Here is a 26763-nt window from a genome sequence, read left to right as displayed (position 1 = left end):
ACTAAGGGGTGATCTTATTTTAATGTATAAATATATGAGGGGACAGTACAAAGACCTTTCTGGTGATCTTTTTAATCATAGACCTGAGACAGGGACAAGGGGGCATCCTCTACGTCTGGAGGAAAGAAGGTTTAAGCATAATAACAGACGCGGATTCTTTACTGTAAGAGCAGTGAGAATATGGAACTCTCTGCCGTATGATGTTGTAATGAGTGATTCATTAATTAAATTTAAGAGGGGACTGGATACCTTTCTGGAAAAGTATAAGGGTATATACACTAGATTCCTTGATAAGGCGTTGATCCAGGGAACTAGTCTGATTGCCGTATGTGGAGTCGGGAAGGAATTTTTTTCCCCATGGTGGAGTTACTCTTTGCCACATGGGGTTTTTTTGCCTTCCCCTGGATCAACATGTTAGGGCATGTTAGGTTAGGCTATGGGTTGAACTAGATGGACTTACAGTCTTCCTTCAACCTTAATAACTATGTAACTATGTAACTATGTATATCTATTGGAAATTGTACAATAACTCAGAAGCCAGACAGTATAGTTCTCCATACAGTATTATAGGCACCACATAGCACTCCATACAGAATGAGCCCCACATATTGCTCTATACAGTATAATGAGCCCCATATATTGTTCCATACAGTATAATGAGCCCCATATATTGCTCCATACAGTATAATGGACCCAGTATATTGCTCCATACAGAATGGTCCCCATATAATGCTCCATACAGTATTATGGGCACCATATAATGCTACATACAGTGTAATGGACCCCATATAATGCTCCATACAGAATAATGGACCCATATATTGCTCCATATATATACAGTATATGATGGGCCCCATATAATGCTCCAGTATATGATGTGCTCCATATGTTGATCCATATATAATGTGCCCCATATAATGCTCCAGGGAGAGGTAAGTATTGAAAGTGCCAAGGCACTCGTGGGCTCTGGCATTGGGCTCCCATAGCGAGCTGGTGTCCCTGACGGCCACTAGCCCCCCCCCCACCTGCTCAGGGCCCCAGCACTTGCCCGGGAGCGCAGGGTGCTGACACCAGCCCTGCAGGAGGGTTTATGATCCCAGCTTTCATGGCCCAGGAGTCAGCCCTCCAGTGATCATACATTTCTTACATCACCTATCCACGTGATAAGTATGTTGTTTATAGGACAACCCCTTTAAGAGTAAAATAATGTGTTCTCTATGTTGGAGGATTGTAAGGTACCACTGAGCTCTTCTTTCTCTGCAGGATGACAAATTTTTAGACAAATGTTTTAGTGCCATGGAAGTAGACTCATTGAACTCGTCCCATGCCGTGTCCACCCCTGTGGAGAATCCTGAGCAGATACAAGAGATGTTTGATGAGGTCTCATATGACAAGGTAACATCATTGGGCTGCATCTTACACAAGAATGGACAAACCTTTATTATAACGTCCACTTTCTGGGAACCTAAATTAGATGATCTCACAAAGACCCATATGTATGGAGGCGACCTGATAAAAGCCGCAGTTCCTCCTAAAAGTCCGATCATCCACTTTTAGTTTTTTTTTGTGCAGGCTGCATGTTCTTCATACTCGTCCATGTTGCTCCTGTACTGTGCCCCAATGTACAGTATATAAGCTGTCATGGAGTATTTGGACCAGTACCAGATAATAGCACCTGCACCAGCTAATTGCATATCCCAATATGTATCACTAATGAGTAGAATAAAAGGAAAATTGTGACTGTAAAAATTCAGCACTCCAGATAGGTGCAATAGTGAGGATTATTATATAGAGCAATGGTCAGTACACTGGGAAATATACATGTATACAAATCTATCATTCCAAGTGATAGTAATACCATGGATGTGGAAAAACGTAACAGAAGATGCGTGGAAAAAATATACAAAAAAGAAAAAAATTGAAAAAAGTCATAAAAGTACAAGTGACAGATATGTTACATTATAGTACCATGACATGAGTCCAACATTATTTATACAATTGCAAAAATCATATGTGCAGAAAGACTTTTTTTTTAATCAAAAACAAATATAGTTGACAAATTTTCTTCAGAAGCAGTTGTGAATAAGACAATGTGCCAACTATATTTGTTTTTGATAACATTTTTTTCCCCACATATGACTCTTGTAACTGTATAAATCACGTTGGACTCATGTCATGCTGCTATAATATAACAAATCCGTCATTTGTTCTTTTATGAGCTTTTTCATTTTTTTCCCTTTTTTTTTGTATATTATTTCCATGCGTCTTCTGTTTTTCCACATACATGATATTACTATCACTTGTAATAATAGATTTATAATAATAATAATTTTTATTTATATAGCGCCAACATATTCCGCAGCACTTTACAATTAAGCGGGGACATGTACAAACAATAAATTCAGTACGAGTTAAGACCATTTAAACAGTGACATTAGAGGTGAGGTCCCTGCTCGCAAACTTACAATCTACGATCTACATCTAGATTTGCATATATGTATATTTCCCAGTGTAGTGATGAAGGTTTATTGCTGACCCAAACGTTTATTACCATTCTGGATTGCTCTTTGTAATGAGCCTCACTATTGCACCGATCTGGAGTGCCGCATTCTGGGCAGGATCCTATTTGGGTGTGTGGTGCACTGCTGCGCCCAAGGACAGGAACCACAGCGTTTTCTATGCTTTTCTTCCATTGCCTCTTTTGCAGGGGGCTTGCATTTTGAACATGTTACAAGACTACATGGGCTCTGGAAGTTTTGAAGCCGGTATTATCCATTACTTACGTCGTTTCAGCTATCGCAATGCAAGGAATGAGGACTTGTGGGACAGCATGACGGACGTAAGTTCAGTCTTGTCACAGAGTATAGGTTGGGGAATAAAGTTGATGTTGGAGGAAATACTGGAATGACTGTTATTTTTGATTCCATCCATCAGATTTGTCCTTCAGAAGACACGGCGAGTGGTAATAAGGAAAGAGGTGGATTCTGCCGGAAAGGCCAAGAAAAGTCTGTATGTAAAGCACATGTCCATGCTGAGTGATGGCAGATTAATAGTGCAGATATATCTGTTTCCTGGGTAAATGCGGTGAATCGTCTGATAATCTTTGTGTCTCGCAGCACTGGACAGATGACAATATCATCGATGTGAGGTCCATGATGAACACATGGACACTGCAGAAAGGATTCCCGTTAGTCACTGTGACTGTAAAAGGAAAGTATGTCTTCGTACAACAAGAGCATTATCAGAAAGGCGCTAGAGACGCCGAGTCCGCTGGGTAAGTCGTGCCATAGAATAATTAGGACACCCCTGGTCCGAACTGTCCAATCCAGTGTAAATAAAGCTTTAAGGCTACGTTCACATTTGCGTTGTGCGCCGCAGCGTCGGTGCCGCAGCGCACAACGCAAACAAAAACGCGGCAAAACGCACGCTAAAACGCTGCGTTTTGCGCCGCATGCGTCCTTTTTGGCCGAAAGTTGGACGCAGCAAAAATGCAACTTGCTGCGGCCGGACGCGGGCGACGCATGCGGCGCAAAACGCAAGTGCGACGCATGTCCATGCGCCCCCATGTTAAATATAGGGGCGCATGACGCATGCGGCGCCCGCCGCTTCGGCGCCCGCCGCTGCGGCGCCCACCGCTAATGTGAACGTAGCCTAAGAGCTGTAGAGCCCCACTAGACTCTAGAGCGGAACATGGCACTATGGTCGAGGTCGCCAACTGTCCTAGGTGCATTGGTCTCTCCTGATCTGATCGCAGCGAGCACTTCTGCCATAAGAGGTTCCTGGCTGCAGCTTCCTCCACTCTCCCTACTGTATGCTCCACTGACCTGTCCACGCTCCTGTGCTGTGCAAAAGGTTTGGGCTACGATCCCACAATGAGATTTTTGTGAGGTTTTGATGTGGCAGATTTTCTGCACCGTCTCTGAACCTATAAAGTTTTTAATGCATGTTTATAGTGTTTTTGACACTATGATTTTGTGTCTTATTGGTGTGTCATGTTTTAAACAAAGTTCCTTTGTTTTTGATACTTCCTAGTATTTGGCTTTGACTAAACTTTCTTGGTACAGTCATGTGCTGATCACAGGCATTTTGAATGCATTTCTGCTGCAGAAAGGCACTAACAATACGAGAATCTAATGCAAATCTATGGGACAAATTTGTACATGTAACGCTGTGTACCCGCAAGACAAATTGACATGTTACAGATTTGATACACGCACCTCTGGTCAGTTTACGCTGAGTAAAACAGAAGTACAGTGAGCAGGAGATTTCTATAAATATCATCCACTTTGATGGATCTGCAAGACGCTGGATTTTTGACATGGCAAAAATACACAGCATGAAAAGCTCATTGTGGGCACACAGCCTTAAGCAGGTGTGGAAATAATTCAGCAAAAAAGGGAATCTGCCAGAGTTGCATCATGTAGGGACAGAGACCCTGATTACAGCAATGTGTCACTTACTTGGCTGCTTGGTGAAGTTTTGATAAAAACTGATAAAAAAATCACTGTTTTCTTTGCTGCAGGTCTATCTGTTCTCTGAATGCTGAGCTCTGTATAATCCCGCCCGCAACCACTGATTTGTCAGTTTCTGTGTACACTGCAAAAATCTGCCAATCAGTGGTGGGGGCGGGATTGCATAGAAAAGGAGGACTACATGACACCAGACAACTAGTCCTCTAGGGATAATCTTGTGTTGATAAAACACTGATTTTAATGAAACAACAGCCTAATAAGTCACACATCGCTTTAATCGGGGTCTATGCCCCTACATCTTACTACTCTCAAATTAAATAGCAAGAGCCTGCTGACAGTTTCTCTTTTAATGTTTTTTTTTATCAAATAACAAAACACAAAGTAAATAAACAAAAGAGAAATTTAAATCAAATCAATAATCGGCGTTACCACCTAGTGATGAGTGAGCATGCTCGCGTCCTAATCGAGTGCCTTCTGCGCGCTCAATAAACATGCTGGAGTGCCCGCGGCTGCATGGCTCACGGTGTTCGACAGCTGCAGCACATGCAAGGATTATCACATCACTATTACCACTTAAGGCCCCGTCACACACAGCGACGCTGCAGCGATACAGACAACGATGCTGATCGCTGCAGCGTCGCTGTTTTGTCGCTGGGGAGCTGTCACACAGACAGCTCTCTCCAGCGACCAACGATCAGGGGAACGACTTCGGCATCGTTGAAACGGTCTTCAACGATGCCGAAGTCCCCCTGCAGCACCCGGGTAACCAGGGTAAACATCGGGTTACTAAGCGCAGGGCTGCGCTTAGTAACCCGATGTTTACCCTGGTTACCAAAAACAAACAAACAGTACATACTCACCATCTGATGTCCGTCAGGTCCCTTGCCGTCTGCTTCCTGCTCTGACTGAGATCCGGCCGCACAGTGAGAGCAGAGCGCAGCGGTGACGTCACTGCTGTGCTGTGCTCTCACTTTACGGCCGGCAGTCAGTCAGAGCAGGAAGCAGACGGCAAGGGACCTGACGGACATCAGATGGTGAGTATGTAGTGTGTTTTTTTTTTTTACATTTACGCTGGTAACCAGGGTAAACATCGGGTTACTAAGCGCGGCCCTGCGCTTAGTAACCCGATGTTTACCCTGGTTACCAGTGAAGACATCGCTGGATCGGTGTCACACACACCGATTCAGCGATGTCAGCGGGACCTCAACGATCAAAAAACGGCCCAGGCCGTTCCGACACGACCAGCGATCTCGCAGCAGGGGCCGGGTCGCTGGTACATGTCACACATAGCGAGATCGCTACTGAGGTCGCTGTTGCGTCACAAAACTTGTGACTCAGCAGCGATCTCGCTAGCGATCTCGCTATGTGAGATGGGGCCTTTAGCTCTTCTAGACACACCTGAAGGAACTCGGCAGGAGGTTGTTACAAACATCTTCAGAAGCTAGCCACAGATCTGTGGATGTAGGCTTATGCAAGTCCTTCTATCTCTTCATGTAATGCCGGACAGAATCAATGATGCTGAGATCTGGGCTATGTGAGGCCGGATCATCACTGTCAGGACTCCTTGTTCTTCACATTAAAAATAGTTTTTAATGACATTGGCTATATGTTTGGGGTCAATCTCCTGCTGCAGAATACATTTAGTAGTTGTCGGTAGAGATGGGCGAACCCGAACAGTAAAGTTCGGCATCCGTACCGAACACCTACTATTCGGGCACGGCCCCTTAACATGGAATTCACCAGGAAGTCCGTGTTACTGTTCGGGTTCGACTGCCGAACACCGGGTGTTTGCACATGACAGCGCCGCTTCTGATTGGCGGTGAAATCATCCCCGCCAGTCAGAGATCCGCGCTTCCCACACTGTCAAAAGAGCGTGAGCACTCAGCTGTGATCGGAGGGATAACATTTACCTCCGATCACTGGTGTCAGCGGATGAGACAACTGCTCCCATCATCCGACACCTGCTGCTGCTAATAACAGCGAGAGCAGGAGCGAAAGATGGGTGAATTCAGTAGCCGCTCCTGCTCTCTAAATAACTCATTTAAAAAAACCCGCCATGGGTTCCCCTTATTTTTGATAACCAGCCAGGCAAAACTCAGAGCTGGGGGCTGCAACCCTCAGCTGTCAGTTTCAGCAAGGCTAGTTATCAAGAATAGAGTCCGTTTTTTAAATTATTTAAATAATTTAAAAATACAGCGTGAGGACCCCTCTATTCTTGATAACTAGCCTTGCTGAAACTGACAGCTGAGGGTTGCAGCCCCCAGCTCTGAGTTTTGCCTGGCTGGTTATCAAAAATATAGGGGAACCCATGCCGGGTTTTTTTTAAAAATGATTTATTTACAGTGCAGGAGCGTCTCTCGCTGTTATTAGCGGCAGCAGGTGTCGGATGATGGGATCAGTTGTCCCATCAGCTTTCACCAGTGACCGGATGTAAACTTCATATGTCCGATCACAGCTGAGCGCTCACGTTGTCTTCTGACAGTGTGGGAACAGCGGCTCTGACCGGCAGGGATGATTTTACCGCCAATCAGAAGCGGTGTTTGTGGCGCAGTCATGCATATTACAAACACTGGATGTTCGGGCCCACATTCAAGTGAATGGGATCCGGGTTTGGGTCCAGGTACTGTACTGATACCCGAACCCAAACTTTTTGTAACTGTTCGGCCGAACCCGAACATCCAGGTGTCCGCCCATCTCAAGTTATCGGTATTTCTGTATTTCTCAGCATTGGTGACTCCATTAATCCTGACCAAATTCCCATCTTCATTTGCTGAAGTTTAATAAACTTGCAAAGACTATTCTCCAAGCTTCCCTATTTCCTGCAGACAAACCGCCACATTTTCCACATTTTGACTCCACAGTCCAGATCACCTGCTGCCATTTTTCGGCACCCTATTTCCTTCCTATGTTTGTGTGCATAGTCGAGTCACTTGGCCTTGTTTCCATGTTGAAGGTATGCCTTTTGGCTGCATTTTCTCCATGTAGACCACTTCTGGCCAGACTTCTCAGACCACTAAATGGGTGTAGCTGGTTCCCTTCTGAGCTGATGCCTCTGCTGGACATCTTCCAAGTTTGAAGGGAAGTAAGGCTAGCTTTACACTAGCGTTCGGCAGGGCTGCGGACGAAAGCCTTCTTCCTCTGTGAAGCCCCGTCCACTGCCGCGCCTCTTCCTTCAGCTCCACCTACGTCTGCATGCGTCCTGTGTACTCTATCATTGGGTACGCAGGCCATGCGGATGTATGAGGATGCCTCCACATGCGTTGTTTTGAAGCTGCGCCGACCGCAACAAAAATGCAACATGTTGCGTTTGACGCAGGTCAGCGCAGAGTCAAGATGCAGAGGCATCCACATACATCCGTATGGCCTTTCGTCCGCAGCCCAAACGCTAGTATGTAACTAGCCTAAGCAAGATGTATCTTTCATCTGCTGCACTAAGTTAGTGTGATCACTGACAAATATTGCACCAGGTTTACACCGTCCAATCTTGAAATCTATTGTTGTGAAGTTACTATTTAGGTTATGTGCACATGTTCAAGAATGTCTGCAGAATTTTCCTGAACAAAACCGGACTTTTTCTGCAGGAAATCCACATGCATTTTTTTCACGTTTTTTTGCGCGGTTTTTTTGCGCGGTTTTTTTGCGTTTTTTCCCAATGCAATAATATAGTGGCAAGAACGTGAAAAATCTGCAAAATTAATTAACATGCTGCGTTTTTTACCGCGATGCGTAGCATGTGCACAAAATTTGCGGAATGCATTGAAATGATGGGATGCTTAATGTAAGCTTTTTTTTAGCGTTTTTCCTGTGGAAAACAGACAAAAAAAACGCGAAAAATCCTGAACGTGTGCACATACCCTTATCATTAGGCTATTTCTGTTTGTAATATACTTATCCTTACTGAATATTATTTCTATTTTATAGGTTGTTATGGCATATCCCTTTGACATACATCACCAGTAAATCTAATGCAGTCCAAAGATTTTTGCTAAAAACTAAGAAAGGTATGTTCAGTAACAGATGGGAATACACAGTCAATTGGATGACACCAGGATGGCAATTCCAGGGCGCCCTCCGTCCCTGACAGCTCTCATTGTTACTGCTATCACAGGTACAGCAGAGAGAAGTGCGTGCTGTCAGGGCGCCATCCTAAACTGGGTTCCTTTGTATTCCGCAAAATCCTGGTGTACATTAAATCCTCATGTAAATAGCTGTATTATACAGTTCCATAGGGTCTGACTAGCATTTTGTACTAAATCTATTATACCACACATCCTCATTAATAAATTTGCATAATTATCACCTTTTGCATATTCATTTTGGATGTACTGTACATATGCTTGATTAGCATGTTGATTAGCATCTTAAACATCTTGACCTACATTCATTCTCTGAATCCCTCCCCCCTCTCACAGATATAAGTTCCTTACACAATGCGGATGACGCTGCCGCTCTATATAACACCACAATAGCTGTAGCTTTGGAATCTGCTGCCCCACTTACACATACCAAAGCTCGCAAAATCAACAGACAGCCCTGGCACACCAGCCTGACCAAAGAACTGAGGCGAGCTTCCAGGGCTGCTGAGCACAGATGGAATAGATCCCACTTCAGCGAGCACTTCATCGCATTCAAACAGTCCCTCACTACCTTCAAGACCACACGCCACAGCGAAACAAACCTACTTCTCATCTCTCATATCCTCCCTGTCTCACAACCCTAAACAGTTATTCAACACCTTCAATTCTCTCCTCCTTCCCCCAGCACCTTCTCCCTCCCCACATCTCAGCTGAAGACTTTGCCTCATTTTTCAAGCAGAAGATTGATAACATCAGAGACAGTTTTGGTCAACAACCCCCAGAGCCCTTCCTCCCGACTTCCCTGCCTTCCACCTCCAAAACCAACTTCTCCACCATTACAGAAGATCAACTCTCCACTCTACTCTCAAGATCGCATCTCACCACCTGTGCACTTGACCCGCTCCCATCCCACTTCATCCCAAACCTCACCAAAGTCTTCATCCCAACCCTAACCCATCTCTTCAACCTATCACTAACAACTGGTGTTTTCCATCACACCTATCCTCAAAAAGCCCTCTCTTGACCCATCCTCTGTATCTAGCTATCGCCCTATATCACTTCTTCCTTATGCCTCCAAACTACTGGAACAACATATCTACCTTGAACTGTCCTCCCATCTCTCTTTTTGCTCCCTCTTTGACCGCTTACAATCTGGCTTCCGGTCACACCATTCCACTGAAACTGCCCTAACTAAGGTCACCAATGACCTCTTAACCGCCAAGAGCAAGCGACACTACTTTGTCCTTCTCCTCCTCGACCTGTCGGCTGCCTTTGACACAGTGGACCATTCCCTATTATTACAGACCCTCTCATCCCTTGGCATCACAGACTTGGCACTATCCTGGATCTCGTCATACCTAACAGACCGGACATTCAGTGTCTCCCACTCACACACCACCTCCTCACCTCGCCCCCTATCTGTCGGAGTCCCACAAGGTTCAGTTCTAGGGCCCCTGCTCTTCTCCATTTACACCTTTGGCCTGGGACAGCTCATATAATCTCATGGCTTTCAGTATCACCTCTATGCTGATGACACACAGATCTACATCTCTGGACCAGATATCACCTCCCTACTAACCAGAATCCCTCAATGTCTATCCGCTATTTCATCCTCCTTCTCCTCTAGATTTCTGAAAGTTAACATGGACAAAACAGAATTCATCATCTTTCCCCCATCTCACGCGACCCCCCCCAACGAACCTATCTATTACAGTAAATGGCTGCCCACTCTCCCCGGTCCCACAAGCTCGCTGCCTCGGGGTAATCCTTGACGCTGATCTCTCCTTCAAACCACACATCCAAGCCCTTTCCACTTCCTGCCGACTTCAACTCAAAAATATTTCACAAATCCGTACATTCCTCAACCAAGAATCTGCAAAAACCCTAGTCCATGCCCTCATCATCTCTCGCCTTGACTACTGCAACCTCCTGCTCTGTGGCCTCCCCTCTAACACTCTCGCACCCCTCCAATCTATTCTAAACTCTGCTGCCCGACTAATCCACCTGTCCCCCCGCTATTCCCCGGCCTCTCCCCTCTGTCAATCCCTTCACTGGCTCCCCATTGCCCAGAGACTCCAGTACAAAACCCTAACCATGACATACAAAGCCATCCACAACCTGTCTCCTCCATACATCTGTGACTTCGTCTCCCGGTACTTTCCTGCATGCAACCTCCAATCTTCACAAGACCTCCTTCTCTACTCCCCTCTTATCTCCTCTTCCCACAATCGTATACAAGATTTCTCTCGCGTATCACCCCTACTCTGGAACTCTCTACCACAACACATCAGACTCTCGCCTACCATCGAAACCTTCAAAAAGAGCCTGAAGACCCACCTCTTCCGACAAGCCTACAACCTGCAGTAACCACCGATCAACCAACCGCTGCACGATCAGCTCTATCCTCGCCTACTGTATTCTCACCCATCCCTTGTAGATTGTGAGCCTTCGCGGGCAGGGTCCTCTCTCCTCCTGTACCAGTCATGACTTGTATTGTTTAACCCCTTCCTGACATCAGACGTACTATCCCGTCGAGGTGGGGTGGGCCCCCATGACCGCCGACGGGATAGTACGTCATACGCGATCGGCCGCGCTCACGGGGGGAGCGCGGCCGATCGCGGCCGGGTGTCGGCTGCATATCGCAGCTGACATCCGGCACTATGTGCCAGGAGCGGTCACGGACCGCCCCCGGCACATTAACCCCCGGCACACCGCGATCAAACATGATCGCGGTGTACCGGCGGTACAGGGAAGCATCGCGCAGGGAGGGGGCTCCCTGCGGGCTTCCCTGAGACGATCGGTACAAGGTGATGTACTCACCTCGTACCGAACGTCTTCTCCCTGCAGGCCCCGGATCCAAAATGGCCGAGGGGCTGTATCCGGGTCCTGCAGGGAGCACTTCCGGGTCGGAGCAGGCTGCAGATGAAAGCTGCAGCCTGCTCCGATGAAAGTATGATCGCGGAAATGATAGAGTGCTGTGCACACTATCAGATCTGCGATCTGTGATGTCCCCCCCTGGGACAAAGTAAAAAAGTAAAAAAAAAAATTTCCACATGTGTAAAAAAAAAAAAAAAAAATTCCTAAATAAATAATAATAAAAAAAATATATATTATTCCCATAAATACATTTCTTTATCCAAAAAAAGCAAACAAAAACAATAAAAGTACACATATTTAGTATCGCCGCGTCCGTAACGACCCAACCTATAAAACTGGCCCACTAGTTAACCCCTTCAGTAAACACCGTAAGAAAAAAAAAAAAAAAACAAACGAGGCAAAAAACAACGCTTTATTACCATACCGCCGAACAAAAAGTGGAATAACACGCGATCAAAAAGATGGATATAAATAACCATGTTACCGCTGAAAACGTCATCTTGTCCCGCAAAAAACGAGCTGACATACAGCATCATCAGCAAAAAAATAAAAAAGTTATAGTCCTCAGAATAAAGCGATGCCAAAATAATTATTTTTTCTATAAAATAGTTTTTATCGTATAAAAGCGTCAAAACATAAAAAAATGATATAAATGAGGTATCGCTGTAATCGTACTGACCCGAAGAATAAAACTGCTTTATCAACTTTACCAAGCGCAGAACGGTATAAACGCCTCTCCCAAAAGAAATTCATGAATAGCTGGTTTTTGGTTATTCTGCCTCACAAAAATCGGAATAAAAAGTGATAAAAAATGGTCACGTGTCCGAAAATGTTACCAATAAAAACGTCAACTCGTCCCGCAAAAAAAAAAAAACCTCACATGACTCTGTGGACCAAAATGTGGAAAAATTATAGGTCTCAAAATGTGCAGACGCAAAAACTTTTTTGCTATAAAAAGCGTCTTTTAGTCTGGTTTCACACTTGCGTTTTTATCTGCATGCGTTTTTTAAAAAAACCACATGTGTGAAAAAATGCATGTAAACGCGGTAAAACGCATGCGTTTTTATAGAAAAACACAAGAAAACAAGAAAAAAACAAAAAACCCTAACCCTACCCCTAACCCTACCCCTAACCTGAAATACGTGGCACTGAAATACGTGGCACTGAAATATACGTTTATATACGTATATACGTATATAAGTGCCACGATATTTCAGTGGCCACGTATTTAAGTGCCACGTATTTACGTGCCACGTATTTACGTGCCACGTATTTACGTGCCACGTATTTTTCAGTGCCTGAAATACGTGGCACTGAAATACGTGGCACTGAAATATCGTGGCACTGAAGTATTTACGTGCCACGTATTTTTCAGTGCCTGAAATACGTGGCACTGAAATACGTGGCACTGAAATACGTGGCACTGAAATATCGTGGCACTGAAATATCGTGGCACTGAAATACGTGGCACTTAAATACGTGGCACTTAAATACGTGGCACTTAAATACGTGGCACTTAAATACGTGGCTCTTAAATACGTGGCACTTATATACGTGGCACTTATGACTGTCAGAAAATGTTCAGTAAACGGTTAGGGGTGAGGTTAGGGGTAGGGTTTCAGGTAGAATTGGGGAGATTCCACTGTTCAGGCACATCAGGGGCTCTCCAAACGCGACATGGCGTCCAATCTCAATTCCAGCCAATTCTGCGTTGAAAAAGTAAAACAGTGCTCCTTCCCTTCCGAGCTCTCCCGTGCATCCAAAAAGGGGTTTACCCCAACATATGGGGTATCAGCGTACTAGGGACAAATTGAACAACAACTTCTGAGGTCCAAGTTCTCTTGTTATCCTTGGGAAAATAAAAATTTGGGGGGCTAAAAATCATTTTTGTGGGAAAAAAAATATGTTTTATTTTCACGGCTCTGCGTTGTAAACTGTAGTGAAACACTTGGGGGTTCAAAGTTCTCACAACACATCTAGATAAGTTCCTTGGGAGGTCTAGTTTCCAATATGGGGTCACTTGTGGGGGGTTTGTACTATTTGGGTACATCAGGGGCTCTGCAAATGCAACGTGACGCCTGCAGACCAATCCATTTAAGTCTGCATTCCAAATGGCGCTCCTTCCCTTCCGAGCTCTGTCATGCGCCCAAACAGTGGTTCCCCCCCACATAGGGGGTATCAGCGTACTCAGGACAAATTGGACAACAACGTTTAGGGTCCAATTTATCCTGATACCCTTGTGAAAATACAAAACTGGGGGCTAAAAAATCATTTTTGTGAAAAAAAAAAAAAAAATTTTTATTTTCACGGCTCTGCGTTATAAACTGTAGTGAAACACTTGGGGGTTCAAAGTTCTCACAACACATCTAGATAAGTTCCTTGGGGGGTCTAGTTTCCAATATGGGGTCACTTGTGGGGGGTTTGTACTGTTTGGGTACATCAGGGGCTCTGCAAATGCAACGTGATGCCTGCAGACCAATCCATTTAAGTCTGCATTCCAAATGGCGCTCCTTCCCTTCCGAGCTCTGTCATGCGCCCAAACAGTGGTTCCCCCCCACATAGGGGGTATCAGCATACTCAGGACAAATTGGACAACAACTTTTAGGGTCCAATTTATCCTGATACCCTTGTGAAAATACAAAACTGGGGGCTAAATTTCATTTTTGTGAAAAAAAAAAAATTATTTTCACGGCTCTGCGTTATAAACTGTAGTGAAACACTTGGGGGTTCAAAGTTCTCACAACACATCTAGATAAGTTCCTTGGGGGGTCTAGTTTCCAATATGGGGTCACTTGTGGGGGGTTTGTACTGTTTGGGTACATCAGGGGCTCTGCAAATGCAACGTGACGCCTGCAGACCAATCCATTTAAGTCTGCATTCCAAATGGCGCTCCTTCCCTTCCGAGTTCTGTCATGCGCCCAAACAGTGGTTCCCCCCCACATAGGGGGTATCAGCATACTCAGGACAAATTGGACAACAACTTTTAGGGTCCAATTTATCCTGATACCCTTGTGAAAATACAAAACTGGGGGCTAAATTTCATTTTTGTGAAAAAAAAAAAAATTATTTTCACGGCTCTGCGTTATAAACTGTAGTGAAACACTTGGGGGTTCAAAGTTCTCACAACACATCTAGATAAGTTCCTTGGGGGGTCTAGTTTCCAATATGGGGTCACTTGTGGGGGGTTTGTACTGTTTGGGTACATCAGGGGCTCTGCAAATGCAACGTGACGCCTGCAGACCAATCCATTTAAGTCTGCATTCCAAATGGCGCTCCTTCCCTTCCGAGCTCTGTCATGCGCCCAAACAGTGGTCCCCCCCCACAAATGGGGTATCAGCGTACTCCAGACAAATTGGACAACAACTTTTGAGGTCCAATTTATCCTGATACCCTTGTGAAAATACAAAACTGGGGGCTAAAAAATCATTTTTGTGAAAAAAAATAATAATTTTTATTTTCACGGCTCTGCGTTATAAACTGTAGTGAAACACTTGGGGGTTCAAAGCTCTCAAATCACATCTAGATAAGTTCCTTAGGGGGTCTACTTTCCAAAATGGTGTCACTTGTGGGGGGGTTTAATGTTTAGGCACATCAGGGGCTCTCCAAACGCAACATGGCATCCCATCTTAATTCCAGTCAATTTTGCATTGAAAAGTAAAATAGCGCTTCTTCCCTTCTGAGCTCTGCTATGCGCCCAAACAATGGTTTACACCCACATATGGGGTATCGTCGTACTCAGGACAAATTGCACAACAACTTTTGTGGTCTAATTTCTTCTCTTACCCTTGGGGAAATAAAAAAATGGGGGTTAAAAGATCATTTTTGTGAAAAAATATGATTTTTTATTTTTACGGCTCTGCATTATAAACTTCTGTGAAGCACTTGTTGGGTCAAAGTGCTCAACACACATCTAGATAAGTTCCTTAAGGGGTCTACTTTCCAAAATGGTGTCACTCGTGGGGGGTTTCAATGTTTAGGCACATTAGGGGCTCTCGAAACGCAACATGGCGTCCCATCTCAATTCCAGTCAATTTTGCATTGAAAAGTCAAATGGCGCTCCTTCCCTTCTGAGCTCTGCCCTGCGCCCAAACAATGGTTTACACCCACATATGGGGTATCAGTGTACTCAGGACAAATTGCACAACAATTTTTGGGGTCCAATTTCTTCTCTTACCCTTTGGAAAATAAAAAATTGGGGGTGAAAAGATCATTTTTGTGAAAAAATATGATTTTTTATTTTTACGGCTCTGCATTATAAACTTCTGTAAAGCACTTGTTGGGTCAAAGTGCTCACCACACATCTAGATAGGTTCCTTAGGGGGTCTACTTTCCAAAATGGTGTCACTTGTTAGGGGTTTCAATGTTTAGGCACATCAAGGGCTCTCTAAATGCAACATGGCGTCCCATCTCAATTCCAGTCAATTTTGCATTGAAAAGTCAAATGGCGCTCCTTCCCTTCCGAGCTCTGCCCTGCGCCCAAACAATGGTTTACACCCACATATGGGGTATCAGCGTACTCAGGACAAATTGCACAACAATTTTTGGGGTCCAATTTCTTCTCTCACCCTTGGGAAAATTAAAAAATTGGGGGTGAAAAGATCATTTTTGTGAAAAAATATGATTTTTTATTTTTACGGCTCTGCATTATAAACTTCTGTAAAGCACTTGTTGGGTCAAAGTGCTCACCACACATCTAGATAAGTTCCTTAGGGGGTCTACTTTCCAAAATGGTGTCACTTGTTAGGAGTTTCAATGTTTAGGCACATCAGGGGCTCTCCAAATGCAACATGGCGTCCCATCTCAATTCCAGTCAATTTTGCATTGAAAAGTCAAATGGCGCTGCTTTGCTTCCAAGCTCTGCCATGCGCCCAAACTGTGGTTTACCCCCACATATGGGGTATCAGCGTACTCAGGACAAATTGTACAACAACTTTTGGGGTCTATTTTCTCCTGTTACCCTTGGTAAAATAAAACAAATTGGAGCTGAAATAAATTTTGTGTGAAAAAAAGTTAAATGTTCATTTTTATTTAAACATTCCAAAAATTCCTGTGAAACACCTGAAGGGTTAATAAACTTCTTGAAAGTGGTTTTGAGTACCTTGAGGGGTGCAGTTTTTAGAATGGTGTCACACTTGGGTATTTTCTGTCATATAGACCCGTCAAAATGACTTCAAATGAGATGTGGTCCCTAAAAAAAAATGGTGTTGTAAAAATGAGAAATTGCTGGTCAACTTTTAACCCTTATAACTCCGTCACAAAAAAAAATTTTGGTTCCAAAATTGTGCTGATGTAAAGTAGACATGTGGGAAATGTTATTTATTAAGTATTTTGTGTGACATATGTCTGTGATTTAAGGGCATAAAAATTCAAAGTTGGAAAATTGCGAAATTTTCAAAATTTTCGCCAAATATTCGTTTTTTTCACAAATAAACGCAAGTTATATCGAAGAAATTTTACCACTAACATGAAGTACAATATGTCACGAGAAAACAGTGTCAGAATCGCCAAGATCCGTTGAAGCGTTCCAGAGTTATAACCTCATAAAGGGACAGTGGTCAGAATTGTAAAAATTGGCCCGGTCATTAACGTGCAAACCACCCTTGGGGGTGAAGGGGTTAAGATTATTGTACTTGTTTTTATTACCGTATGTACACCCCTCCTTACATGTAAAGCGCCATGGAATAAATGACGCTATAACAATAAATAATACATAATAATAATAATTAGCAGGCGTGCGGATGTGAATTCTCCATTGCTTACAGCAAGAAAACTGGAGAAGCTACAAATACATATTCTGAAAGGGCCATCCCAGGCCTATTGCAGGATACTATTAGTATAGTACTAAAAAATCACCTGACAGATTCCCTTTAAAGGGAATCAGTCACCAGGTTTTTGCTTCTCTACCTCAGAGCAGATGGATGTAGAGATCCTGATTCCATCTATGTATCATTTTTTGGGCTGCTTGCTACAGTTTTTATTACATTACTGTTTTATGTGCAGTTCAACCAATTCTAAGATTGATGAGTTTTGTATAACCTCAGCCACACCACTGATAGGCAGCTGAGCACATTGTGCATAGGCAGAATCTGCCAATTAGTGGTGGGGTTGGGTTGATGAATATGGAGGACTGCCTAGCAGGTTTACTAGTCCTCTAGTGATAATCTTGGTGATAAAACAGTGATTTTATTTAAAACTACAGCAAGCAGCCCAGTAAGTGACACATTTTTGGAATCAGGGTCTCTGTCTCTACATTAGCTGCCCTCGGATTACGTGGCAAAAACTTGGTGACAGATTATTTTTAATTAGAGAAACAAACCAAATCCTTGCAGTTGGGATAACAGGGGTGATTTTCACATACAGTGGGGGGAAATAAGTATTTGATCCCTTGCTGATTTTGTAAGTTTGTCCATTGACAAAGACATGAACAGTTTATAATTTTAGGGGGTAGGTTAATTTTAACATTGAGAGATAGAATATCAAAAATAAAATTCAGAAAATCACGTTGTATAAATGATATAAATTTATTTGCATTTTGCAGTGAGAAATAAGTATTTAATTCCTCTGGCAAACAAGACTTAATACTTGGTGGCAAAACCCTTGTTGGCAAGCACAGCAGTCAGATGCTTTTTGTAGTTGATGATGAGGTTTGCGCACATGTCAGGAGGAATTTTGGTCCACTCCTCTATGCAGATCATTTCTAAATCATTAGGATTTTGAGGCTGTTGCTTGGCAACTCGGAGCTTCAAGGTCTGGAGACTGGCAAGGCCACTCCGTGACCTTAATGTGCTTCTTTTTGAGCCACTCCTTTGTTTCCTTGGCTGTATGTTTTGGGTCATTGTCTTGCTGGAAGACCCAGCTACGACCCATTTTTAATGTCCTGGCGGAGGGAAGGAAGATGTCACTCAGGATTTTACGGTACATGGCTCCATCCATTCTCCCATTGATGTGGTGAAGTAGTCCTGTGCCATTAGCAGAAACACCCCCAAAACATAATGTTTCCACCTCCATGCTTGACAGTGGGGATGGTGTTCTTTGGGGTATAGGCAGCATTTCTCTTTCTCCAAACACGGCAAATTGAGTTCATTCCAAAGACCTCAATTTTTGTCTCATCTTACCACAGCACCTTCTCCCAATCACTCACAGAATCATCCAGGTGTTCAATGACAAACTTCAGATGGGCCTACACCTGTGCCTTCTTGACCAGGGGGACCTTGTGAGCACTACAGGATTTAAAACCTTTACGGCGTAATGTGTTACCAATGGTTTTCTTGGTGACTGTGGTCCTAGCTGCTTTGAGATCATTAACAAGTTCCCCCTGTGTAGTTTTAGGCTGATCTCACACCTTCCTCAGGATCAAAGATACCCCACGAGGTGAGATTTTGCATGGTGCCGTAGATCAATATTGATTGACAGTCATTTTGTATTTCTTCCATTTTCTTACTATTCCACCAACAGTTGTCTCCTTCTCACCCAGTGTCTTACTTATGGTTTTGTAGGCCATTCCAGCTTTGTACAGGTCTATGATCTTGTCCCTGACGTCCTTATAAAGCTCTTTGGTCTTGCCCATATTGTAGAGGTTAGGGTCAGACTGATTAATTGAGTCTGTGGACAGGAGTCTTTTATAAAGGTGACTATGTAAGACAGCTATTTTTATTGCAGGTAAAGAGTTGATTATGAGCATATCTGGTATGTAGGAGCCAGAACTCTAAGGGTATGTGCACACGTTGCGGATTCCATTGGGGATTTTTCCACGCGGATTCTGCATAATCCGCAGGTAAAATGACCTGCGTTTTTCCTGCGGATTTCCTGTGGATTTTGTGCAGATTTTGTGCGCATTTTGCCTGCGTTTTACACCTGCAGATTCCTGTAAAGGAATAGATGCAAAACGCTGCGGAATCCGCACAAAGAATTGACATGCTGCGGAAAATAAACCGCTGCGTTTCTGCGCAGAATTTTCCGCAGCATGTGTACTGCGGATTTGGTTTTCCATAGATTTACATGGTACTGTACAACGCATTTAAAACTGCCAAATCCGCAATGTGTGCACATACCCTTATGGTTTGTAGGGGATCAAATACTTATTTCTCACTGCAAAATGCAAATAAATTTATATAACTTATACAATGTGATTTTCTGGATTTTATTTTTGATAATTTTAACACTGAGATATAAAATAACCTACCCTTAAAATTATAAGGGTATATAAAAGGGTATAAGGGTATGTATTGTAAGATTGTAGTAGCATCGTACGCAGTGAAGAGGCAGTGACCCACAAAGTTCAAGCACAAAAGTCTCCTTTAATGTGTTTCCTCACAGCATTAAAGTCCAATTCACATAAATACATATACAGTAACTTCAGTCTATATTATCAGTATTCAGTTTACACCAGTTCATAGCAATACAAATCATATGGCTTTAGATTGCGGTCCCTAAACAGGCCAGACTTCACTTGTCCAGTTTCCCTAGGCGACCTCATGCCATATTACCGTCTCCATACACACAGCCTCATATGTTGCAGACACTACACATGCCAGCCTCCCTCTGACTAGTTCTCGTGGGTGTCCTGCATCGCTGTATCACAGTCTCTTACAGTCTCTTTACTCACACAGTTGTACACAGTCCAGGATATCCTCCGGATAGCAGCCGGGCACCATATCCACCTGTTTGCAATCGCTACACATGCTAGTCCTCTTTCGGGCACAGGGCATCCACCTCCGGGCACAGGACTGTCCACATCCGACTCCTTCGGGTACAGGACATCCATCTCCGGGCACAGGACTGTCCACATCCGACTCCTTTGGGCACAGAACATCCACCTCTGGGCACAGGACTTGTCCACATCCGAGACCAATACCATGGACGACTTGCATCTCCATGTACGCTGCGGGTGCCAGGCTATTCAGCTGCCCTGGTTGCTGGCTCTGCTGGCCAGTGCCTCCATGCACTCTGCAGACCAGCACAAACCAGACTGACACTGACGTGCACCTCGCACACCTGACCTGACACACCCATACCCCTTACTGCAGGGCTTTTAACACACACAAACCTGTGGCCTTCAGCCACATGGAAAACCTGGACCGGGAATCCGTGACTCTCATGCACATCTATGGACTTCATCCGACTGCATGCACAACCTGGGGAGAACAAACAGCGCCCCCTAGCTGTATCAGAGGCCACAGCCTCACAGTATAAAATTAGAAGGGTAAGGTTCATGTCTTTGTCAGCTGGCAAACGTTTTGGGAATTTATTTGATTTGTTTCATCTCTTATCTTTCATCTATATGTTTTTCTACCTGCTCTGGTAGGGTTATCCAGGGAAGTGAGGGATAGTCCTCGGTGAATGGGGGTGCCAAAAAATCGTACTCTTAGGGTGCCAACCTCCACTGCTGGGCAGGTTAAGAATTAGGATTACTGTAGGGTTTGTGTAGGTTATTTGGTCTATGTTTACATTTTGGTATTAAACCAGCTTGGTTACACTGGGTAGGTGTCTTTTTAATATTTGAAATAAATAAAAATAATAATTTTTAAGGGATTATATGTTCACGCAGACTTACAAAATCAGCAAGAGATCAAATATTTATTTCCCCCACTGTAACTCTAGTAATCAGATGTCCAATTCCCAGATCAGTTCCAGTGATCAAAACTTCCACATAGTAAAAGCTCTTTGATAGTGCACATACAGGATACAAAGGTTTACCCTGACAATCAGATTGTTTGCTTCTAGATATGCTGGTCCTGCCAGAAGAAGTGGAGTGGATCAAGTTCAATGCAGGAATGAATGGTTACTACATTGTCCACTATGACTATGGAGGCTGGGATCCTCTGATAAAACTGTTGAAGGAGAATCACACGGCAATTAGCAGCAATGACCGGGCCAGTCTCATTAACAATGCCTTCCAACTTGTGAGGTAAGCAGCTCTCTGCAAGATCACGATACCTCCTCTGAACTTTATACCAAGTTACTGATCCCTATAGCAGCAGCTTAGGCATCTACTGCAGATGGGAGGATATTTCACCTTCTTCATGGGGGGTGTCTTCTAAAAACAAGGATCTCACTAAATACATTTTTACAAAAAAAAAACGACATTACTAAACAATAACTTATATCTAATATATAAAGCTGAATGTGTGTGTGTGTGTATGTATGTATGTATGTATGTATGTCCGGGATTGGCATCTGAACCGTAGCAGCTACAGCCACAAAATTTTGCACAGTCACACGTCTGGACCCCGAGAGCGTCATAGGCTATGTTGTGAGGTGAAATTTTAACCCCGCGCTTTCCAATTCACCAAACAATTTTGCCCCTATCTACATAATGGGGAAAAAGTGAAAGGAAAAGTGTTGGAGGCGTCGCAGCTACAGGCACAAAATTTTGCACAGTCACACGTCTGGACCCTGAGAGCCTCAAAGCTATATTGTGAGGTGAAATTTTAACCCCGCGCTTTCCAAGTCACCAAACAATTTTGCCCCTATCTACATAATGGGGAAAAAATGAAAGGAAAAGTGTTGGAGGCAAATTAACAGCTGCCAGATGTGAACAAGGGGGACTTAAAGAATGACAGCGATGGCACCAAAGAGTATATACTGTACAGTTGCTAAGGTGGGGCCCCAACATGGGATAATCACACCACCACGGGGATATGAACACACACACAAAATGCGCCACACACTACCACGTGCTCGAACACATATACCACCCTCAGTGCACATTTCACCACACATACACCAACCTCGCCACATAAAAGTAGAAACACAAAAGTCGCCGCTCAAAACTCGCCACGCGCAAAACTCTCCACATGCAAAACTCGCCACACGTGCAAAACTCGCCACACGCAAAACTTGCACACGCAGAAAAATTGCCACACGCAGAAAAATTGCCACATGCACAAAAGTTGCAACACATGCAAAAGTTGCCTCACACAAAACTTGCACATACTCAAAAGGCACCACACATAAAACTCGCCACGCGCAAAACTCGCCATGCGCAAAACTTGCTGCACACAACTTGCTACACTAACCTGTCACATGCAACTCGACACACAAAAAGTTGCTACACGCATGTCGCCACACAAAACTCATCTCACAAAAGTCCCTACATGCATGTCGCCACACGCAACTCAACACACACAACTTGACACACGAAACTCGCCCTAAAACACACACAAGTCTGGTATCCTTCAAAAATAAAAATCTGATTAATAAGCAGACAAACTACAAGAGCAACAAATGTACCATATAGGAATCCGGCAGCTGTCAGTCACATGACCAGTCTATTATGTGTATGTGTGAGCTAATATATACTGCCAGGGGGTGGGCTTACTGTTGGCTGGGGATTTATCAGGCTGCCATTTTAGCTTACAAATACTGAGGTAAAAATACTGACCAAATAACGTGTGAACGAGGGCTAATACAGGAGGAGATGGCATACAGCTATATACTATATACAGGAGATGACACACAGGTATATACTATTTACAGGGGAGATGACACACAGGTATATACTATATACAGGAGGAGATGACACACAGATATATACTATATACAGGAGAGATGACACACAGGTATATACTATATAGAGGAGGAGATGACATACAGGTACATACTACATACAGGAGGAGATGACATACAGGTATATACTATATACAGGAGGAGATGACACACAGGTATATACTATATACAGGAGCAGATTACCTACAGGTATATAGTATATACAGGAGGAGATGACACAGGTATATGCTATGTATAGGAGGAGATGACATACAGGTATATACTATATACAGGAGATGACACACAGATATATACTATATATAGGTGAGATGACACACAGGTATATACTATATACAGGAGATTACATACAGGTATATCTAATATATAAAGCTGAATGTGTGTATGTATGTATGTATGTATGTCCGGGATTGGCATCTGTACCGTCGCAGCTACAGCCACAAAATTTTGCACAGTCACACGTCTGGACCCCGAGAGCGTCATAGGCTATGTTGTGAGGTGAAATTTTAACCCCGCGCGTTCCAATTCACCAAACAATTTTGCTCCTATCTACATAATGGGGAAAAAGTGAAGGGAAAAGTGTTGGAGGAAAATTGACAGCTGCCAGATGTGAACAATGAGGACTTAAAGAATGAGAGCGATGGCGACAAAGAGTATATACCGTACAGTTGCTAAGGTGGGGCCCCGACATGGGATACTCACCACACACGGGGATATGAACACAAACACAAAATGCGCCACACACTACCACGTGCTTGAACACATATACCACCCTCAGCACACATTTCACCACACACACACACCAACCTCGCCACATAAAAGTCGAAACACAAAAGTCACCACTCAAAACTCGCTACATGCAAAACTCGCCATATGCAAAACTAGGCTCACGCAAAACTCGCCACACGTGCAAAACTCACCTCATGGAAAACTCACCTCATGCAAAACTTGCACACACAGAAAAATTGCCACATGTACAAAAGTTGCACCACATGCAAAAGTTGCCTCACACAAAACTTGCACATACTCAAAATGCACCACACATAAAACTCGCCACGCGCAAAACTCGCCATGCACAAATCTTGCTGCACACAACTTGCTACACTAACCTGTCACATGCAACTCAACACACAAAATGTTGCTACACGCATGTCGCCACACAAAACTCATCTCACAAAAGTCGCTACATGCATGTCGCCACACGCAACTCAACACACACAACTTGACACATAAAACTCGCCCTAAAACACACACAAGTCTGGTATTGTCCTTCAAAAATAAAAATCTGATTAATAAGCAAACTACAAGAGCAACAAATGTACCATATAGGAAATACGGCAGCTGTCAGTCACATGACCTGTCTATTATGTGTATGTGTGAGCTAATATATACTGCCAGGGGGGAGGGCTTCCTGTTGGCTGGGGATTTATCAGGCTGCCAATAGCAACCAATCACAGCTCAGCTTCTATTTTGCTACAGTTAATTAACCTGAGCTCTGATTGGTTAATATAGGCAACAAAGACATTCTCAGTATAACAAAGCTAATATATGTTGTGAAATGCTTCTATTTGCTTAGTTTTTGCCTTTTAATAATTACATTTCTATCTATTTGTTTTGTGGTTTTTGTGTGCAGAATAAATTTTTGTTAACACATTCTATTTTGCTAACAGCAGTCATTAACCCGGGCGAAGCCGGGTAGTACAGCTAGTATATAAATATATATTGAGTGCAGCCAATAATAAGCTAAATATACCACTATGACCACCTTTGTATTCAGAAAAGTAATTATGGATTTTTGGGTTCCACATCAAGTTGAATTTTACAGGTTGCTCAATGCAATGGTAAAATGTATCATATAATAGCAATATACGCTTTGACGGCCCCCTGAGGAACCCCACACGAAACGCGCGTTGGGGCTGTGAATCCTGAGTCACACAGGGATCTATATGGGTAAGAATAACTCCTGAGTTAATTAGTCTCTAAATATGGCCTTTAAGGGATTGCTTTAATATGTAAACTTGCAGAAATTAGAATTTAATTATAATTATTAATAGTTCTGACACTTGTCCTATTCTGCAGGCTACTTGACCCCTTAAAGGTGTACTTACACACTTACAGTTTTGGATAGACTTGTATCAGATATACCCAGGAACATTATTCCCCCCGATCCTGACACCATTATGTGTTGAACCTAGACTCTTATTACTGGAATCCTTTATCATTAATCTTTGTGTTTTTGTACTAATATTTATTCTTGCTTAAGTTTAAAAAATAATGTTGTATGATGAAATAAAAAAATCCTTGTATTTTTTTACTGACTGAATACTGAGTAACATGGAGTCAAAATAGTCTATCTCTATATAGGAGTGTTCTGTTGTCTAAATATACCGTTCTACTGTATGTGGCTATTACGCCATACATGACGTATTTTCCTTCTTCTCAGCATTGGTCGTCTGCCCATTGACAAAGCTCTTAGCTTAACGATGTATCTGACAAAGGAAGATCGCATCATGCCAGTTTTCCAAGGAATGGATGAACTGGTCCCTATTTACAAATTAATGGAAAAGAGAGACATGAAAGAGATTGAAGACCAGATGAAGGTAATTCTAGATCAGTCATTGACATTGAGCAGTGCCATGCCCGCTGTGCCTTGCTACATTGTACCTCTTCCTGTTCACAGGCTTATATTGTAGATCTCCTCCGCAATCTCATAGATGCCCAGACATGGACGGATGATGGCACGGTGTCTGAGCGGATGCTCCGCAGTTCTCTTCTTGTGTTTGCTTGCTTCCGTAAATACCAGCCATGCGTTCAGAAGGCCCAGGAATACTTTAAGAACTGGAAGGAGTCTAACGGATCACTGAGGTTTCTGCAGTGTTTAAGATCATTTAAGCCACTTTATACAGATGAGTTTTTAAACTGTGTGATTCTTAGATTATAGCTGTCAGGAACAGAGTTAGGCCCTCTTCACATGTCCTTTTTTATGCCCGTATGCAGTCCATTTTGGACCCCAAATACGGACAACACAAACACCCATTGCATTCAATGGCGGTGTGCACGTCAGGTTTTTCACATGGACTGTGTGTCCGTGTGAAAAACCCACAGACATGTCCCTTTTTTTCACACGGACCACAGACAAAATGCGTGCTGCAGTGCACACTGATGATACCCAGATGGCATCCGTGTGTCATCAGTGTGACACATACCGGAATGAAAAGCTCTGGCGGCATGCACTGGCATCTGGGAAAAGCAGTACAGTTATCGCTATTCTCAGGCGCCGGGTTCTGAATTAAACTCATCGTTGTCACCTGGTCTCCCTGCGATCAGCGAGACCAAGCAACGCTGATGAGACTTGTAGTAAACACCCACTGCTTGGGAACAGTGCGAACTACAAGTCTCATCATTGTCGTCTGGTCTACCTGCGATCAGCCAGACTAGGCAACGCTGATGAGACTTGTAGTCAGCACCCGCTGTATAGTGCGTATTAAATAGATAAATTAGAAAAGTAAAAGCAGCGAGGGGTTCTCCTTCATTTTCCTAACCAGCTGAGGGAAAGCCGACAGCTAGGGGCTAGTGTTAATATTCTGGGAAGGGTCCAATAGCCATAAAGGTTCCCAGACTATTAACCCCTTTCTGACATTAGACGTACTATCCCGTCGAGGTGGTATGGGCCCATATGACCACCGACGGGATAGTACGTCTAACGCAATCAGCCGCGCTCACGGGGGGAGCGCGGCCGATCGTGGCCAGATGTCAGCTGATTATCACAGCTGGCATCCGGCACTATGTGCCAGGAGCGGTCACGGACCGCTCCCGGCACATTAACCCCCGGA

At 43.7% G+C, this 26763-nt stretch overlaps 1 protein-coding gene across 1 annotated transcript in view; it reads left to right on the top strand.

The window, feature by feature from the left end:
• ERAP1 (endoplasmic reticulum aminopeptidase 1) overlaps nucleotides 1-26763 on the top strand; it is a 66084-nt gene that overhangs the window by 26624 nt on the left and 12697 nt on the right. Inside the window, exons 8-15 of the mRNA XM_077289538.1 lie at nucleotides 1264-1395; nucleotides 2708-2839; nucleotides 2935-3009; nucleotides 3117-3274; nucleotides 8394-8473; nucleotides 21149-21332; nucleotides 25374-25530; nucleotides 25611-25795. Coding sequence (XP_077145653.1) covers nucleotides 1264-1395; nucleotides 2708-2839; nucleotides 2935-3009; nucleotides 3117-3274; nucleotides 8394-8473; nucleotides 21149-21332; nucleotides 25374-25530; nucleotides 25611-25795 — 1103 coding nt within the window. The remainder of the gene's footprint in view (nucleotides 1-1263; nucleotides 1396-2707; nucleotides 2840-2934; nucleotides 3010-3116; nucleotides 3275-8393; nucleotides 8474-21148; nucleotides 21333-25373; nucleotides 25531-25610; nucleotides 25796-26763) is intronic.

The sequence above is a fragment of the Ranitomeya variabilis genome, chromosome 1 (assembly GCF_051348905.1).
Source record: "Ranitomeya variabilis isolate aRanVar5 chromosome 1, aRanVar5.hap1, whole genome shotgun sequence".
Taxonomy (NCBI): Eukaryota; Metazoa; Chordata; class Amphibia; order Anura; family Dendrobatidae; genus Ranitomeya; species Ranitomeya variabilis.
The sequence above is the reverse complement of the archived record's forward strand: the minus strand, read 5'-3'. Positions and strand labels throughout refer to the sequence as shown.